Source organism: Salmo salar, chromosome ssa10 (genome assembly GCF_905237065.1).
Source record: "Salmo salar chromosome ssa10, Ssal_v3.1, whole genome shotgun sequence".
Classification (NCBI taxonomy): Eukaryota; Metazoa; Chordata; class Actinopteri; order Salmoniformes; family Salmonidae; genus Salmo; species Salmo salar.
This window is the reverse complement of record NC_059451.1, coordinates 108,826,031-108,844,798: the sequence shown is the minus strand read 5'-3', so window position 1 is coordinate 108,844,798 and position 18,768 is coordinate 108,826,031. Positions and strand designations below refer to the sequence as shown.

Genomic DNA, 18,768 nt, shown 5'->3' with positions numbered 1-18,768 from the left:
ACTATGTACTGGAAGCTACCTCACTGTGACGGTTCACTATGTACTGGAAGCTACCTCACTGTGACGGTTCACTATGTACTGGAAGCTACCTCACTGTGACGGTTCACTATGTACTGGAAGCTACCTCACTATGACGGTTCACTATGTACTGGAAGCTACCTCACTGTGACGGTTCACTATGTACTGGAAGCTACCTCACTATGATGGTTCACTATGTACTGGATTGGGAGATGAAGAGCTACAGGTTGTCAAAGCTAAGAAGCACTTTTCATGTTTATGTTTTTCTCCCCTTGATTTCATACAGTAGAGACAGAAACCAGGCCTAGTCAGTCATGCTGCCATTTTTCAGAATGGAAAGTTTTATTTGTCTATAGACAAAATAAGAGTTCATTGTTTAATGGGTGATGTGATTAAATTATTTTCTTAAATATAAATATACCGAAACCGTACCATTACCATTCCCCACAAACCATGATACATTCCAAACCGTGGGCCCACTGTACCGTTGCATCCATACAAGTTATATATTTGCATGATTTACATGATTCATTATTCATCATTATCATTGGTTCCTGCACGTGACTGACCAATACCTCACGAGGCTTCTTCTCTCCAAGCTGAGACCTTGACACTGAGATACCCCTTTCGGTTCTCAGAGCAATGTTCTGGGCGTACTGCAAAATTGCTTATACTGATAGTGAGGATTCTTTCCATGCACCATCAGTCAGTCACTTGCATGAACCCAATTGGTTATGAGAAAAGAAGCATGTATGCTAAACATACGATCTGTGTACAATCTGATACACACACTGATAAAAATGTTCCCTCACAATCGTATGGTTTAAAGAAATGATGAAAAAGAGGTGGCAAACAAGTCAGGCTGCTCAGCTGATTGGTTGACATACTGTGAATTGAGACATTATGTGACTAAACTTAACAAAAATAGGAAATATTACCAAACAAAGATAAATGACATACAAAACAATGGGAAAAGACTGTGGATTACCTTAAATGTTTTAATGGGCAGAAAGCCCAATGAATCTCCAGCGTTCATTGAAGTTAATGAGTTATTTATAACAAAATCTTTAGATATTGCCAATCATTTCAATGACTATTTCACTAGTAAAGTGGAAAAACTCAGAAGTGAAATGACAACATTAAACAGTGAACCATCATATTTTGGTATAAAATATCTAATAATGAAAGAGAATGATTGCTGTTTTAAATTTGGTCAAGTTAGTGTGGGAGAGGGGATAAGCCAAGCAATCAGGTATAGACAACCTTGATGGGAAACTATTGAGAATGGTAGCAGACTGTATTGTTACCCCTATTTGCTATATTTTAACCAAAGCCTAAAGGAGTGTGCGTGTTGACAGGCGTGGGAGGCAGCTAAAGTAATTCCACTGCCTAAAAATACTAAAGCACCCTTTGCTGGCCTTAACAGCTGCCCAATCAGTTTGCTGCCTGTTCTTAGTAAACTGATGGAAAGGATTGTGTTTGACCAAATACAAAATGCTATTTTTCCAAGAACAAGTTAACTACTGACTTTCAGCATGCATATAGAGAAGGGCACTCAATTTGTATTGCACTGACTCAGATAACTGATGATTGGTTAAAATAAATGGATAATAATAAGATAGTTGGAGCTGTATTGTTAGATTTCAGTGCAGTCTTTGATGTTATTGATCATAAATTGTTATAGAAAAAACTAAATTGCTATGGCTTTACATGACCTCCTATCACATGGTTGGATAGTTTTTTATCCAATAGAACCCAGAGAGTGTTCTTCAATGGAAGCTTCTATAACATCAGACATGTACAGTGCGGTGTCCCTCAGGGCAGTTGCCTTAGGCCGTTACTCTTCTCTATTTTTACAAATGATTTGCCACTGGTCTTACACAAAGCGGTACCCCCTGTATTTAGCCACTATGACTATGTATGCTGATGATTTAACACTCTACATGTCAGCACCCAAAGCCAGTGTGCTCACTGAAATTATAAATAAGGAGTTACAGTCAGTATCAAAATGGGTGATTAATAATAAACTGGTCTTACATATATCTAAAACTAAAAGTATTGTGTTTGTTTCAAAACATTCTCTAAGACCTAAACCTCATTATCATGGTCAAGTCATATTGACAAAGTGGTTGTGAAGTTGGGGAGGGGTATGACTGTTATAAAAACTAAATCAACTGTACTAGTTGTACAGGCCCTGGTCTTGTCCCATCTTGATTACTGTCCAGTAATATGGTTAAGTGCAGCAAAGAAAGACCTAGCAAAGCTGCAGCTTGCTCAAAACAGAGCAGCACGCCTTTCCCTTAACTGCACATACAGAACTAACATCAACAACATGCATGCCAGTCTTTCCTGGTTGATGGGAGATTGACTGATTCTATTCTAGTTTTTATTTGAAATATTACTGTGATGAAAATTCCAGATTTTCTGCATAATCAAATAATATTCTGCTCAGACACCCATACATACCCCACAAGACATGCCACCAGGGGTCACTTCACAGTCCCCAATTCTAAAACGAATTCACGGCAACCCACACTTTTATAGAGTACCATGATCTCATGGAACTCCCATCTCCAATTACTCAAACAAACAGCAAAATTACATTTAAAAACAGATTAAACAATAACTCATGGAACGGCGGGGACTATGAGGGGACACACAAACACAAGCACACACAGACACACTAACACACACATTATATACTGCTCAAAAAAATAAAGGGAACACTTAAACAACACATCCTAGATCTGAATGAAAGAAATAATCTTATTAAATACTTTTTTCTTTACATAGTTGAATGTGCTGACAACAAAAATCACACAAAAATAATCAATGGAAATCCAATTTATCAACCCATGGAGGTCTGGATTTGGAGTCACACTCAAAATTAAAGTGGAAAACCACACTACAGGCTGATCCAACTTTGATGTAATGTCCTTAATAAAACAAGTCAAAATGAGGCTCAGTAGTGTGTGTGGCTTCCACGTGCCTGTATGACCTCCCTACAATGCCTGGGTATGCTCCTGATGAGGTGGCGGATGGTCTCCTGAGGGATCTCCTCCCAGACCTGGACTAAAGCATCCGCCAACTCCTGGACACTCTGTGGTGCAATGTGGCGTTGGTGGATTGAGCGAGACATGATGTCCCAGATGTGCTCAATTGGATTCAGGTCTGAGGAACGGGCGGGCCAGTCCATAGCATCAATGCCTTCCTCTTGCAGGAACTGCTGACACACTCCAGCCACATGAGGTCTAGCATTGTCTTGCATTAGGAGGAACCCAGGGCCAACCGCACCAGCATATGGTCTCACAAGGGGTCTGAAGATCTCATCTCAGTACCTAATGGCAGTCAGGCTACCTCTGGCGAGCACATGGAGGGCTGTGCGGCCCCCCAAAGAAATGCCACCCCACACCATGACTGACCCACCGCCAAACCGGTCATGCTGGAGAATGTGGCAGGCAGCAGAACGTTCTCCACGGCGTCTTCAGACTCTGTCACGTCTGTCACGTGCTCAGTGTGAACCTGCTTTCATCTGTGAAGAGCACAGGGTGCCAGTGGTGAATTTGCCAATCTTGGTGTTCTCTGGCAAATGCCAAACGTCCTGCACGGTGTTGGGCTGTAAGCACAACCCCCACCTGTGGACATCGGGCCCTCATACCACCCTCATGGAGTCTGTTTCTGACAGTTTGAGCAGACACATGCACATTTGTGGCCTGCTGGAGGTCATTTTGCAGGGCTCTGGCAGTGCTTCTCCTGCTCCTCCTTGCACAAAGGCGGAGGTAGCGGTCCTGCTGCTGGGTTGTTACCCTCCTACGGCCTCCTCCATGTCTCCTGATGTACTGGCCTGTCTCCTGGTAGCGCCTCCATGCTCTGGACACTACGCTGACAGACACAGCAAACCTTCTTGCCACAGCTCGCATTGATGTGCCATCCTGGATGAGCTGCACTACCTGAGCCACTTGTGTGGGTTGTAGACTCCGTCTCATGCTACCACTAGAGTGAAAGCACCGCCAGCATTCAAAAGTGACCAAAACATCAGCCAGGAAGCATAGGAACTGAGAAGTGGTCTGTGGTTACCACCTGCAGAACCACTCCTTTATTGGGGGTGTCTTGCTAATGGCCTATAATTTCCACCTGTTGTCTATTCCATTTGCACAACAGCATGTGAAATGTATTGTCAATCCGTGTTGCTTCTTAAGTGGACAGTTTGATTTCACAAAAGTGTGATTGACTTGGAGTTACATTGTGTTGTTTAAGTGTTCCCTTTATTTTTTTGAGCAGTGTATTTTGTTGTTGTAGTGTTTGTATATCGTTGTATTTTAAATGTGTGTGACTGTTCTTGTCTCAGTGTTTTGCTACTTATCATGTTTTGTGTTTTTTTGGACCCCAGGAAGAGTAGCTGCTACTTCAAAATCAAATCAAATGTATTTGTCACATACACTTGCATTAACATCTGCTAACCATGTGTAACTAAATGCTTGTGCTTCTAGTTCCGACCATGCAGTAATATCTAACAAGTAATCTACCAATTCCACAACAACTACCTTGTACGCACAAGTGTAAAGGAATGAATACGAATATGTACATAAAAATATATAAATGAGTGATGGCCGAACGGCATAGGCAAGATGTAATAGATGGTATGGAGTACAGTATATACATATGAGATGAGTATTGTAGGGTATGAAAACATATAAACCAGCATTGTTTAAGGTGGCTAGTGATACATTACAGCAGGATGGCAAGATGCAGTAGATGGTATAGAGTACAGTATATACATATGAGATGAGTAATGTAGGTTATGAAAACATTATCTAATATAAATAATATAAAGTGGCAAGTGATAAATTGATTACATCAATTTTCCCATTTTGAGTTGAGTCAGTATGTTGGCAGCAGCCACTCAATGTTAGTGATGGCTGTTTAACAGTCTGATGGCCTTGATATAAGCTTTTTTTTCAGTCTCTCGGTTCCAGCTTTGATGCACCTGTACTGACCTCGCCTTCTGGATGTTAGCGGGGTAAACAGGCAGTGGCTCGGGTGGTTGCTGTCCTTGATGATCTTTTTGGCCTTTCTGTGACATCCGGTGGTGTAGGTGTCCTGGAGGGCAGGTAGTTTGCACCCGGTGATGCGTTGTGCAGACCTCACTACCCTCTGGAGAGCCTTCCGGTTATGGGCGGAGCAGCTGCCGTACCAGGCTGTGATACAGCCCGACAGGATGCTCTCGATTGTGCATCTGTAAAAGTTTGTGAGTGTTTTTGGTGACAAGCCGAATTTCTTCAGCCTCCTGAGGTTGAAGAGGCGCTGCTGCGCCTTCTTCACCATGCTGTCTGTGTGGGTGGACCATTTCAGTTTGTCCGTGATGTGTACGCCGAGGAACTTAAAACTCTCCACCCTCTCCACTACTGTCCCGTCAATGTAGATAGGGGGCTGCTCCCTCTGCTGTTTCCTGAAGTCCACGATCATCTCTTTTGTTTTGTTGACATTGAGTGCAAGGTTATTTTCCTGACACCACACTCAGAGGGCCCTCACCTCCTCCCTGTAGGCCGTCTCGTCGTTGTTGGTAATCAAGCCTACCACTGTAGTGTCGTCTGCAAACTTCTGCAAAAGCTAATGGGGATCCAAATAAACAAATAAATAAACAAATAAGGACAGAGTCAGTCACTTACACTTCATTCACCTCTCTTTCACCCCCCCCAATCTCTCCCCAGCTACGGACTGCATGGTGTCAGAGTGGACGGAGTGGTCCGAGTGTAATAAGTCCTGCGGTAAAGGCCACACCATCAGGACGCGCATGGTGAAGCTGGAACCCCAGTTTGGAGGGGAGCCCTGCAATGAGACGGTCCAGAGGAAGAAGTGTAAGATCAGGAAGTGCAAACGGGGCTCCAGGGCCAGCGAGGACAAGAAGAGACGGCGGGGGGGAGAGGTGGGCGGCGGGAAGGAGAAGAGAAGGGGCAAACAGCAAGGACGGGACGCAGCAGTGGAGGAACAGCCAGGTCAGTCATCATCATCACCTGTGTGGCATATATGCTGTATATACACATTTTTTATCTTCATCTTTATCACCTCTTTCATTCATATCATTGATACATGCTTTATCCACCACCTCGATGTATCCTTTATATCCCAAATATAGGGTTAAATAAATCGGGCTTGTCACTGACGATGATTTCCCAGTCACTCATTATTCATTTGGAAGTCCTGCTGAGGTATTGTTTGTATCTCAGAATGTAAATCAAATCAAATTGTATTTGTCACATGTGCCGAATACCACAGGTGTAGATCTTAGCGTGAAATACTTACTTACAAGCCCTTAACCAACAATGCCGTTTTAAGAAAAAAATAAGAGTTATGAAAATATTTACTAAATTAACAAAAATAAAAAAATAAAAGAGCAACAATAAAATAACAATAACGAGGCTATATACAGGTGGTACCGGTACAGAGTCAATGTGTGGGGTACAGGTTAGTCAAGGTAATTGAGGTAATATGTACATGTTGGTAGGGGTAAAGTGACTATGCATAGATAATAAACAGCGAGTAGCAGCAGCGTATAAAAAGGGGGGGTCAATGCAAATAGTCCAGGTTGCCATTTGATTAGCTGTTCAGCAGTCTTATAGCTTGGGGGTAGAAGCTGTTAAGAAGCCTTTTTGACCTAGACTTGCCACTCTGGTACCACTTACCGTGCGGTAGCAAAGAGAACAGTCTATGACTAGGGTGGCTGTAGTCTTTGGCAATTTTTAGGGTCTTCCTCTGACACCGCCTGGTATAGAGGTCCTGGATAGCAGGAAGCTTGGCCCCAGTGATATACTGGGCCGTACGCACTACCCTCTGTAGCGCCTTGCCGTCTGAGGCCGAGCAGTTGCCATACCAGGCCGTGATGCAACCAGTCAGGATGCTCTCAATGGTGCAGCTGTAGAACTTTGAGGATCTGAGGACCCATGCCAAATCTTTTCAGTCTCCTGAGGGGGAATAGGTGTTGTCATGCCCGCTTCATGACTGTCTTGGTGTGTTTGGACCATGATAATTTGTTGGTGATGTGGACACCAAGGAACTTGAAGCTCTTAACCTGCTCCACTACAGCCCTGTCAATGAGAATGGGGGCGTGCTCTGCCCTTCTTTTCCTGTAGTCCATTTTCATCTCCTTTGTTTTGATCATGATGAGGGAGAGTTCGTTGTCCTGGCACCACACTTCCAGGTCTCTGACCTCCTCCCTATACGCTGGCTCATCGTTGTCGGTGATCAGGCCTACCACTGTTGTGTAGTTGACAAACATAATGATGGTGTTGGAGTCATGCTTGGCCACACAGTCATGGGTGAACAGGGTGTACAGGAGGGGACTAAGCACACACCCCTGAGGGGCCCCCCATGTTGACAATCAGAGTGGCAGATGTGTTGTTGTCTACCCTTACCACCTGGGGGGCGGCCCGTCAGGAAGTTCAGGATCCAGTTGCAGAGGGAGGTGTTTAGTCAGCTTTGTGATGAGTAGTCAATGAACAGCATTCTCACATAGGTGTTCCTTATGTCCAGGTGGGAAGGGGCAGTGTTGAGTGCAATAGAGATTGCGTCATCTGTGGATCTGTTGGGCCGGTATGCAAATTGGAGTGGGTCTAAGGTTTCTGGGATGATGGTGTTGATGTGAGCCATGACCTGCCTTTCAAAGCACTTCATGGCTACAGACGTGAGTGCTATGGGTCAGTAGTCATTTAGGCAGGTTACCTTGGTGTTCTTGAGCCCTGGGACTATGATGGTCTGCTTGAAACATGTACAGTGCCTTGCAAAAGTATTCATCCCCCTTGGCGTTTTTCCTATTTTGTTGCATTAGAACCTGTAATTTAAATAGATTTTTATTTGGATTTCATGTAATGGACATACACAAAATAGTCCAAATTGGTGAAGTGAAATTTAAAAAAGTATTTCTTGCAAACAGTTCGAAAAAAAAAAATCAACTGAAAAGTGGTGCGTGCATATGCATTTACCCACTTTGCTATGAAGCCCCTAAATAAGATCTGGTGCAACCAATTACCTTCAGAAGTTACATAATTAGTTAAAGTCCACCTGTGTGCAATCTAAGTGTCACATGATCTGTCACATGATCTCAGTATATATACACCTGTTCTGAAAGACCCCAGAGTCTGCAACACCACTAAGCAAGGGGCACCACCAAGCAAGCGGCACCATGAAGACCAAGGAGCTCTCCAAACAGATCAGTGACAAAGTTTTGGAGATGTACAGATCAGGGTTGGGTTATTGTTACGTGAATTAAATTATCAATGTTCTTAAACCGAACTTCAATGAAACTACTCAGTCTGCCCCCCAGAGTGTGTAAGATTCTGGTTAAATGACGCAGACGGAGAACCAGCCCACAATGGTCAAAACGTTTATTTATGAGAGCTCTGCCATCCTTACAATGTACAAAGCCTTTTATATTAACACACACACACACACACACACACACACACACACACACACACACACACACACACACACACACACATACACACACACCAGGAGAGAACTCCACCCCGCTTTAGGCGGCTGTATTTTTCCACAGTACACATTGTGGCAAACCTCTTCAAAGCTAGGAGCTTTGTCACAAATTAAGTGGGAAACTGTCACCAAAGTCAGCCCAGAATTAAAGTTATTTCGAACATGACAGTACCTGTATGTTTGTTTCTCTGTCCTGGTCCACCCAGGCCGCAGGTAAGGTCAAGGATAGCAGGGTTCGGTACACAAATCTGGTTCTCGGTAGGTCCAGGTCTAAACGCCAACAGGTAAGTCCAAAACAGTCCAGCTCGTACACGGTAAATCCAGCCAATGTAGATTGTCTCTTTCTCTATGGTTCATAGATCCTTCCCGCCCTCTCTCTCTCTTCCTGGTTTTTCTTGACCCTTTATCTGTGGGTCGGCTCCACCTTCTGAGGGTTCCCCTTGCTTCTGGGAATTGTAGTTTTGGCAGTCGGCCATTTTGTGATCTGTAGTTCTGATCGGGGTGGCCATTTTAGTGATCGGGCAGAGCCCGTTTATTAGTTCTGCCCTCACATATCTGCCATTTATCACTCGACCCCCTTCTTTGCCACAACATACATTCCTTATCAACCTTGCTACCTGTCTTCTAATCTCCTTCCCACTAGCTGTTCCCAGGCCGTTGTTACTCTCCCTAACTTAGAGAGGCCTCTTCTGTTTCTTTCCCAAGGTCGTTTTATCAACTCTGCCCTTCTCATTTTAACAGTGTCTTATTCACAAACAGTATTGGAATATAGTTTTTAACCCATTATTATAGCCTTATTTCGAATACATTTCAACAGGTTATAGGGTTTCTGAGTGAAATCATTTAGTCACCCCTTTAATCATATAATTTCCATTACAGTTATAAAAAATATTCCAAAACTTTGAACATCCCACGGAGCACCATTAAATCCATTATTAAACATTTTTAAGAATATGGAACCACAACAAACCTGCCAAGAGAGGGCCGCCCACCAAAACTCACAGACCAGGCAAGGAGGGCATTAATCAGAGAGACAACAAAGAGACCAAAGATAATCCTTAAGTAGCTGCAAAGTTCCACAGCAGAGATTGGAGTATCTGTCCAAAGGACCACTTTAAGCTTTACACTCCACAGAGCTGGGCTTTACAGAAGAGTGGCCAGAAAAAAAGCCATTGCTTAAAGAAAAAAATAAGCAAACACGTTTGGTGTTCGCCAAAAGGCATGTGAGAGACTCCCCAAACATATGGAAGAAGGTACTCTGGTCAGATGAGACTAAAATTGAGCTTTTTGGCCATCAAGGAACATGCTATGTCTGGCGCAAACCCAACACCTCTCATCACCCGGAGAACACCATCCCCACAGTGAATCATGGTGGTGGCAGCATCAAGCTGTGGGGATGTTTTTCATCAGCAGGGACTGGGAAACTGGTCAGAATTGAAGGAATGATGGATGGCGCTAAATACAGGGAAATTATTGAGGGAAACCTGTTTCAGTCTTCCAGAGATTTGAGACTGGGACAGAGGTTCACCTTCCAGCAGGACAATGACCCTAAGCATACTGCTAAAGCAACACTTGAGTGGTTTAAGGGGAAACATTTAAATGTCTTGGAATGGCTTAGTCAAAGCCCAGACCTCAATCCAATTGAGAATCTGTGGTATGACTTGCTGTACACCAGCGGAACCCATCCAAGTTGAAGGAGCTGAAGCAGTTTTGCCTTGAAGAATGGACAAAAATCTCAGTGGCTAGATGTGCCAAGCTTATAGAGACATACCCCAAGAGACTTGCCGCTGTAATTGCTGCAAAAGGTATTGATTACAAAGTATTGATTTTTGGGGGGGGGGGGGGTGAATAGGTATATGCAAGTTTTCATTTTTTTTTGTTTTGTCTTATTTCTTGTTTGTTTCACAATAAAACATATTTTGCATCTTCAAAGTGGTAGGCATGTTGTATGAATCAAATGATACAAACCCCCCCAAAAATCGATTTTAATTCCAGGTTGTAAGGCAACAAAATAGAAAAAATGCCAAGGGGGTCAATACTTTTGGGAGCCACTGAAGGTATTACAGACTCAACCTGCCAGGGACAGGTTGAAAATGTCAGTGAAGACACTTGCCAGTTGGTCAGCGCATGCTCGTAGTACGTGTCCTGGTAATCCATCTGGCCCTGTGGCCTTGTGAATGCTGATCTGTTTAAGGGCTAGGCGGGACGAATTCGTCCCACCTACGTAACAGCCAGTTGAATCCTGTGGCGCGATTTTAAAAACGTTTGAAATGCTATTACTTCAATTTCTCAAACATATGACTATTTTACAGCTATTTAAAGACAAGACTCTCGTTAATCTAACCACACTGTCCGATTTCAAAAAGGCTTTACAACGAAAGCAAAACATTAGATTATGTCAGCAGAGTACCAAGCCAGAAATAATCAGACACCCATTTTTCAAGCTAGCATATAATGTCACAAAAACCCAGAAGACAGCTAAATGCAGCACTAACCTTTGATGATCTTCATCAGATGACAACCCTAGGACATTATGTTATACAATACATGCATGTTTTGTTCAATCAAGTTCATATTTATATCAAAAAACAGCTTTTTACATTAGCATGTGACGTTCAGAACTAGCATACCCCCGCAAACCTCCGGTGAATTTACTAAATTACTCACGATAAACGTTCACAAAAAGCATAACAATTATTTTAAGAATTATAGATACAGAACTCCTCTATGCACTCGATATGTCAGATTTTAAAATAGCTTTTTGGTGAAAGCACATTTTGCAATATTCTAAGTACATAGCCCAGGCATCACGGGCTAGCTATTTAGACACCCGGCAAGTTTAGCACTCACCAATATCAGGTTTACTATTATAAAAGTTTGATTACCTTTTGTTGTCTTCGTCAGAATGCACTCCCAGGACTGCTACTTCAATAACAAATGTTGGTTTGGTCCAAAATAATCCATCGTTATATCCGAATAGCGGCGTTTTGTTCGTGCGTCCCAGACACTATCTGAAATGGTAAATCAGGGTCGTGCGCATGGCGCAATTCGTGACAAAAAAATCTAAATATTCCATTACCGTACTTCGAAGCATGTCAACCGCTGTTTAAAATCCATTTTTATGCCATTTTTCTCGTAAAAAGCGATAATATTCCGACCGGGAATGTCCATTTAGCTAAACAGAGGAAAGTAAACAAAGCTTTCGGTCGACGCGGGCACGAGCCTGAGTCTCACAGTACTGTAACCAGCCACTACCCAAACGCGCTACTTTTTTTTCAGCCAGAGCCTGCAAAGCCACGATTCAGCTTTTTACCGCCTTCTGAGACCCTATGGCAGCCGTAGGAAGTGTCACGGGACAGCTAAGATCCTCACTCTTCAATAAACAGAGACAAGAAGAACGACACCTTGTCAGACAGGCCACTTCCTGCATGAAACCTTCTCAGTTTTTTGCCTGCCAAATGAGTTCTGTTATACTCACAGACACCATTCAAACAGTTTTAGAAACTTTAGGGTGTTTTCTATCCATATGTAATAAGTATATGCATATTCTAGTTACTGGGTAGGAGTGGTAACCAGATTAAATCGGGTACGTTTTTTATCCGGCGGTGTAAATACTGCCCCCTAGCCCTAACAGGTTAGGTCTTACCCACATTGGCTATGTCGATCGTGATCACACAGTCGTCTGGCAAAGCTGGTGCTCTCATTCATGCTTCAGTGTTGCTTGCCTCAAAGCACGCATAAAAGTTATTTAGCTCGTCTGGTAGGCTTGTGTCACTGGTCTTCCCTTTGTAGTCCGTAATAGTTTGCAAGCCCTGCCACATACGACGAGCATCGGAGCCGGTGTAGTAGGATTCAATCTTAGTCCTGTATTTACGCTTTGCCTGTGTGATGGTTTGTCTGAGGGCATAGCGGAATATCTTATAAGCGGGTTGGAGTTCCGCTCCTTGAAAGCGGCAGCTCTACCCTTTTAGCTCAGTTCGGACATTCCTCATGACAAATTTCTCATTCAGCCCACTCTTAATCCATCCGCCCAAGTCCTGAGATGATCAATGCTGCCCCCTCCTCCCTCCCTCCCTGCCTGGCTGTGTTAGAGCGGCTACACTCAGTGCTGATCAGCCCTGTCAGGTTGATAAAGTGACTGGGCTTGCTCACAGATAGCCATCATGATGCTCCCAGCAGGTAGAGGCAGAGCAGTCAGGGTGGGCTTTGGACTGTTGCCTCCCCACAGAGACAGGCTTCTTTAACCCGTGGCTAATGAGCTGGTGATGGTGACAAATACCCCACAGATCTGGCTGGGGCTGGGAAGAATACCCCTCCCCCTCCACCACCACAACCCACACCACCCACCAGTTCATTATCACTAATAAAGGGCGGTAGGGAGCGGACCGGGACTCCATGCTCTCTGGAGCATGGATGATTGTTCAGTCTAATGTAAGGCTAAGAATGATTGGTCATGAAATTAAGGCTTGAACATTGCATATTTGATATGTCTCACTTGTGCTTGCTCAATTAATTTGTCATAATCAAGTAAGATATTTGGTGGATGATTGATTTGGCTTACTAAGTAAAGCCACCTGAAACCCCAACCTGGTTTCAGAGCATTTTGTATTATTCTGTATGTAAATCTGAGACACTCCATTTAGTATGATACGTTACATTTGGTATGGTTACATTTGGTATGGTTAATTAAGGCAAAAACAAAAGGAGGGTGGTTGGTCAGGGTAGAGGTGTAGGCGTATAACCCAGACATCTAGTAACCCAAAGGTTGCGAATTCCAATCGCATCACGGACAAGTTTAGCATTTTAGCTAATTCGCATACCTTTCAACTACTTACTACTTTTTAGCTACTTTTCAAATACTTAGCATGTTAGCTAACCCTCCTTAACTTAACCCTAATCTTAACCCTAACCCCTAGCCTAGCTAACGAAATGTAAAACTAAATGGAGTGTCTCGGATTTACACACAGAATAATACAAAATGCTCTGAGACCAGGTTTGAAACCCCCCTCTCTCGTCTCAATGACTTGTTCCCACAGGTTGTAAGATGAAGCCCTGGTCCAGTTGGACGGACTGTACCAAGCACTGCGGTGGGGGGATCCAGGAGCGCTTAATGGCTGTGAAGAAGAGAGCCAAGAGTGCCCCAGCACAGGTCACCAGCTGCAAGGACAGGAAGGAGATCCGTGCCTGTAATGTCCAGCCCTGCTAGGGGGCTCTGCTGTCTATCTGTGTTTATCTTTGTTAGGGCTGGGGGGAGGAAGGAGAAGCAGACTGTCAGTGTTGATTTAGCCTGGGTTGGCAGTCAGTGTGATGGATACAGCACCTGTGTGTTGGAGGGAGATGAGAGATTCTCCAGAGACTCCATTACTGTGGATCACTGGGCTGAGGACGAGACCAGCGTCAGTCATTAGTCTTATAGTAGCCTCCTCACCTAGCAGGCCAATGTATTACTATGTAACCAACACTATACAGTACACAGCACAACTTCACAATCACACACAACACGTTTTTTTACAATGTTATTTTTGTCTTTATACTACAGTTGTATTGGCTTTACTAGCTAACACTGACAACACTTTCACTCTTGCATGTCTAACGTTTCTCAGTCAGAAGACTTCACTGGTAGTGGCCCTAGACTTCAAAATGTGGCCAAATGATGATGATAACCATGTTTTAAAGGGCACTTGCAGATCTTAGAAAGATCCACTTCAGTCCAGGCCTCCAGTCTAGGGTATCAAAAGGAATTAGCATTTGGCATTTTTCCTGCCCCCAATTTCTTTATCCGCATCAGAGTTGAGTTTCACTCCAGCATTCATGTATCATTAAGGCAGGTCTCCAAACTTCACTGTCCAGTTGATTTGAGCATAGTAACCCTGCTGGTTGAACCACAATACTCCATACAGGTTGTACAAAGTATCTCCGTATACACAGTAAGACTTTTTTGGAAAATCAGTGTTGATTGTATTGAAATGTTATTGAATGAAAATACCAACCAAGTAATTCATAGAAAATATTGTATCCTGTGTTTAGTTTGTTAATTTGACAATTATATTCCAAGACAAAGCACAGGTGAACAATCATTCCAGGTTTTTGTATGCCTCAATAGATTATTATTTTCAAGATAAGGATCTGTTGTGACTTTATTCCATTGTAAGACATGTAGAGTCTTAAACATGCCTCGCTGAGTGTGCATAATTACATATTTGGTTTCTTTTGTCGTTGTATTTTGATAAGAATGTCAGACAAGACTCTCCAAAGTCATATGTAGATGTTCTCTCCATCATTTTATCAGTCCTCTCTCTTTCTTCTTTTGCCTCTACACCATATTACTATTTTGGAATAAATCACCTTTACCATAAAAGAAAACGTGATAAATAATTTTGTGAAAGTCTTTTTGCTCATCTCCCACCGTTTCTATAGACATGTACTGTTGTGTCCTGTCCAATGATTTGCCCACTTGTATAAAAGGATCTAGTTCAATCATAAAGCACTTCTAGATGATTGTAGAAGCCATTGTTTCATATAGCTCTCAATAAAATAATCATTGAGTATGAAAGTGACAACCCAGCTTCAGCTTTAAAGAAATGAGCCACCTCCCAGCTCCAGATTTAGAGAGATGAGCCACCTCCCAGCTCCAGGTTTAGAGAGATGAGCCACCTCCCAGCTCCAGGTTTAGAGCGATGAGCCACCTCCCAGCCCCAGGTTTAGAGCGATGAGCCACCTCCCAGCTCCAGGTTTAGAGAGATGAGCCACCTCCCAGCTCAACCTGGTCTCAGAGCATTTTGTAATATTCTTGTAAAACTGAGACACTTCATTTATTATGTGTAACGTTTCGTACAGTATGTATTCATTTGTGGATGTCTTTCACCCATTTCCGATGATATGTTCCAAATTCCAATTAGTATTAAATGTTACAAATTTGCAAAAAGTACAATATTTAATGGATTTGCAAAACGCACATTATGTTACGAATATGCAAAATATTTGATATATTAAGAATTCTAGCTAGGTGGCTAACATTAGCTAGCTGGCTAATGTTAGCTAGGCTAGGGCCTCCCGAATGGCGCAGTGGTCTAAGGCATTGCATCGCAGTGCTAGCTGTGCCACTAAAGATTCTGGGTTCAAGTCCAGACTCTGTCGCAGCTGGCCGTGACCAGGAGACCCATGGGGTGGTGCACGATTGGCCCAGCGTCATCCGGGTTAGGGGAGGGTTTGGCCGGCAGGGATATCCTTGTCCCATTGCGCACTAGTGACACCTATGGGGGCATGGCGTAGTGCACGCTGACACGATCGGCAGGTGTACGGTGTTTCCTCCGACACATTGGTGCGGCTGGCTTCCGGGTTAAGTGGGCATTGTGTCAAGAAGCAGTGCAGCTTGGTTGGGTTGTGTTTCGGAGGACGCACGGCTCTCGACCTTCGCCTCTCCTGAGTCTGTATGGGAGTTGCAATGATGAGACAAGACTGTAACTACCAATTGGATACCACGAAATTGGGGAGAAAAAGGGGTAAAAAATAAATGACATTAGCTAGGCTAGGGGTTAGGGTTAAGTTTAGGAGTTATGTTAAAGGTTTAGGAGAAGGGTTAGCTAACATGCAAAGTAGTTTAAAAGTTGTTTGTGATGAGATTTGAACAAGCAACCTGTGGGATGTAAGACGTTCGCGTTATATGCCCACCCAACCAACCAACCCACCCACCCACCCACCCACCCAACTCAACCCAACTTATCATACTGTCTCATACTAATTTAGGTGTTCTGGATGTACTTTTACTATGTTACGTCTAGTCTATGAGACCAGGCTGCCGTTTAGAGATGAGTCACATCCCAGCTGCACTGTATCAGAACAGCCAACAGGGGGAGCAAGAGCCTTGATTATAAATGTTCCTCTGCCTCTGTCAAATCAGCCCTGTACCTCAGTTACTGTTCAGCCACAGGTTTACCAGGGATGTCATAAATTTAAGAGAACAAATATCTTTGTTAAAGTAAGGTTCAACGTCAAATGTAAATTAAATGTCAAAATACAAGAGTTGCATTCCTTTCTTAAATTTCAAAAGCAGAAGAACACTTGTATTTCAATAAGGTAAGCATACAATGCATGTCTTTATAAATGAGTCTTAGCTGTAGTGATGATGCCGGCGTTATATCCTGCCGCTGTAGCCATGGTAACAAACACTGAGGCCTACATTGCACACTCATGAAAGATTTACTATGAATTGTGGGACAGACACTTGCCGATACAGACATTAAATATCCATGGTGGGGGGCTGAGCAAGGCATCCGCCGAGACAAACAGTGATAAATGGCAGGGTACACCACCCTGTGGATGAAGGGGACTGGGGGGGGGGGGGGCGGTGGGGTTTAAACCGCTCTCTGTCTCCTGACCTTTTCTGCCTCTCTTCCTCTATGTGACAGGCAAATGCCACGGTGTACCGCCAGGTACCACTCCAAGGTAAGGCTTCATCTCCCTGTCAGATCTAGCCTTTAAGCAGGGGTGTTAAACTCATTTTGCTCCAGGGGGAGCATTCGGTCTTCAACCAGGTCCGGAGGGCAGCACTGAAAATGAGTTATATTTCCTTGCCGTCAAAACATAGTCTTCTATCCATCGTTTTTGGAATTTTCGATACTCCCTGACTGTCTAGATTTCATTTCAGTGATTATCAGTGAGCTGGACACAGTCGGTCCTTTATCATTTCTACACTGTTTAGATTTGGTTTTAGTCATTTAGTTGCACAGACCACATATGTTTGACACCCCTGCTTTAAAGTTTGTGTTGGAGATACAGCTCTGAGATCACTGAAAATGTCACCAGGGCCATTTTCTACTGACACCCCAGCTATGAGTTAGTCTTTATTGCTATGCCTAGTCTTGTCTACCAGCTGACTCTAGCAGGTTATTCTTTGCTGAAGAGTAAAGGCTTTTAGAAGATGACACCTCTCTGTCTTTCATCACTTCTGCATTCTCCCCATAGTTCCCACTCCTTCCCTTCCCAAAGCCAGCTGAATGGCCTGCCTCTTGCACCTGGCCTTTCCTGTGTAGAGTCATGTGTCATTAAAGACTGCTCTCGGTGCATGCTGTTCTCCAGTCATCTTCAAACACTCAGCCTTCAGAGCTATAATGGCTGTATTATGGGTAGGCTGCACATCATTGCCAAAACTCATGGACATGTAGATGAGCTTCGACTCTGGCCTTGTTGTGGCTCCTGTTTCCATTCAGACCTGGCTTCATAAAGTGGCTCTATATTTTCTTTGTGCATTTCAAAAGGTCAAAGCTGAAGCGTTACAGATTCCACGATAGAAATGTACAAGTAATTTCCAATTGAGCCGATATAAGCAGCGTTTACCGGGAATGCAGTCTCCGCCAAAGCTGGAACATTGCCTTAAAATGTCAATCATGCTGTAAAGCTGAATTTCCACAATGCGGATTGATTAGAGCCCATTCAGTGACCAAAGCCCCTGTTTTTTGGAACTTTTAATAGGACATACAGTAAGTAGGTGGTTGTTTTCTTCAGAGATTCACTACAAGAACAATACGCTAAGATAAAGGCCTGCCATTTCCTATGATCTGAGTACTCACAGTTTAAAAGATATTTAAGTATTTCTGTTGAATGATGTCTGATGATAATAATTTCTTGAATATGCAAATTAATCAGCATTCATAGTTTAATAATACAGCAGAGGAAAGAGAAAAACCTTGATCATTTTGTGGTTCATTTATACCATTATCACAATGAGGCAATATTCCCCAGCAACCATTCATTTCTTCAGGCACAGGGATGCATGTTCACAAGTTCATTATTTTTCACCCCACACACATGATATACAGGCCTACTTTTCTATTGGGTTTTGAACAATTGGTCCTGTTTGGCGTAGGAACTGTAGGTAGTGATCATGTTTGAGAGGTCTGAATCTGGTTACCATGGGTTCACTCAGTCAACCATAACATCTGACATGTCTCTGCTGCGTGTTCCATCCCCATGTAACCGTCTCTCCCTCTCACCTTGCCATCCCGTGATTGCTTCTGCACTATCGTATCCCGGTGGGCATAATTGTGTGGCGCTAACCCATACAGAGCTGTGTTCACCCTCATTGTAAACAGAAGCACAGCAGCTAGCGCTTTGAAGAAGGAATGGAAATGCTGCTGCTACTGAGGGAGCTGGTCTTTCTCTGGCCAGACAGGTTGTGAAGCACAGACCACAGTCTCCAGCAGTAACCTATCAGCAGGGGGGGAAGAGGAAGGGTAAGTGTTGACATTATAAAACATAGTA

The 18,768-nt window shown here is 43.5% G+C and overlaps 1 protein-coding gene across 1 annotated transcript in view; it reads left to right on the top strand.

Annotated features, from left to right (window-relative positions):
- The window catches only part of LOC106561484 (spondin-1), a 105,363-nt gene extending 90,480 nt beyond the window's left edge, over nucleotides 1-14,883 (top strand). Inside the window, exons 15-16 of the mRNA XM_014125483.2 lie at nucleotides 5,730-6,014; nucleotides 13,545-14,883. Of these exons, the coding sequence (XP_013980958.2) occupies nucleotides 5,730-6,014; nucleotides 13,545-13,714 (455 nt within the window). The 3' untranslated portion in view covers nucleotides 13,715-14,883. The remainder of the gene's footprint in view (nucleotides 1-5,729; nucleotides 6,015-13,544) is intronic.
- Nucleotides 14,884-18,768: the final 3,885 nt, after the last annotated feature.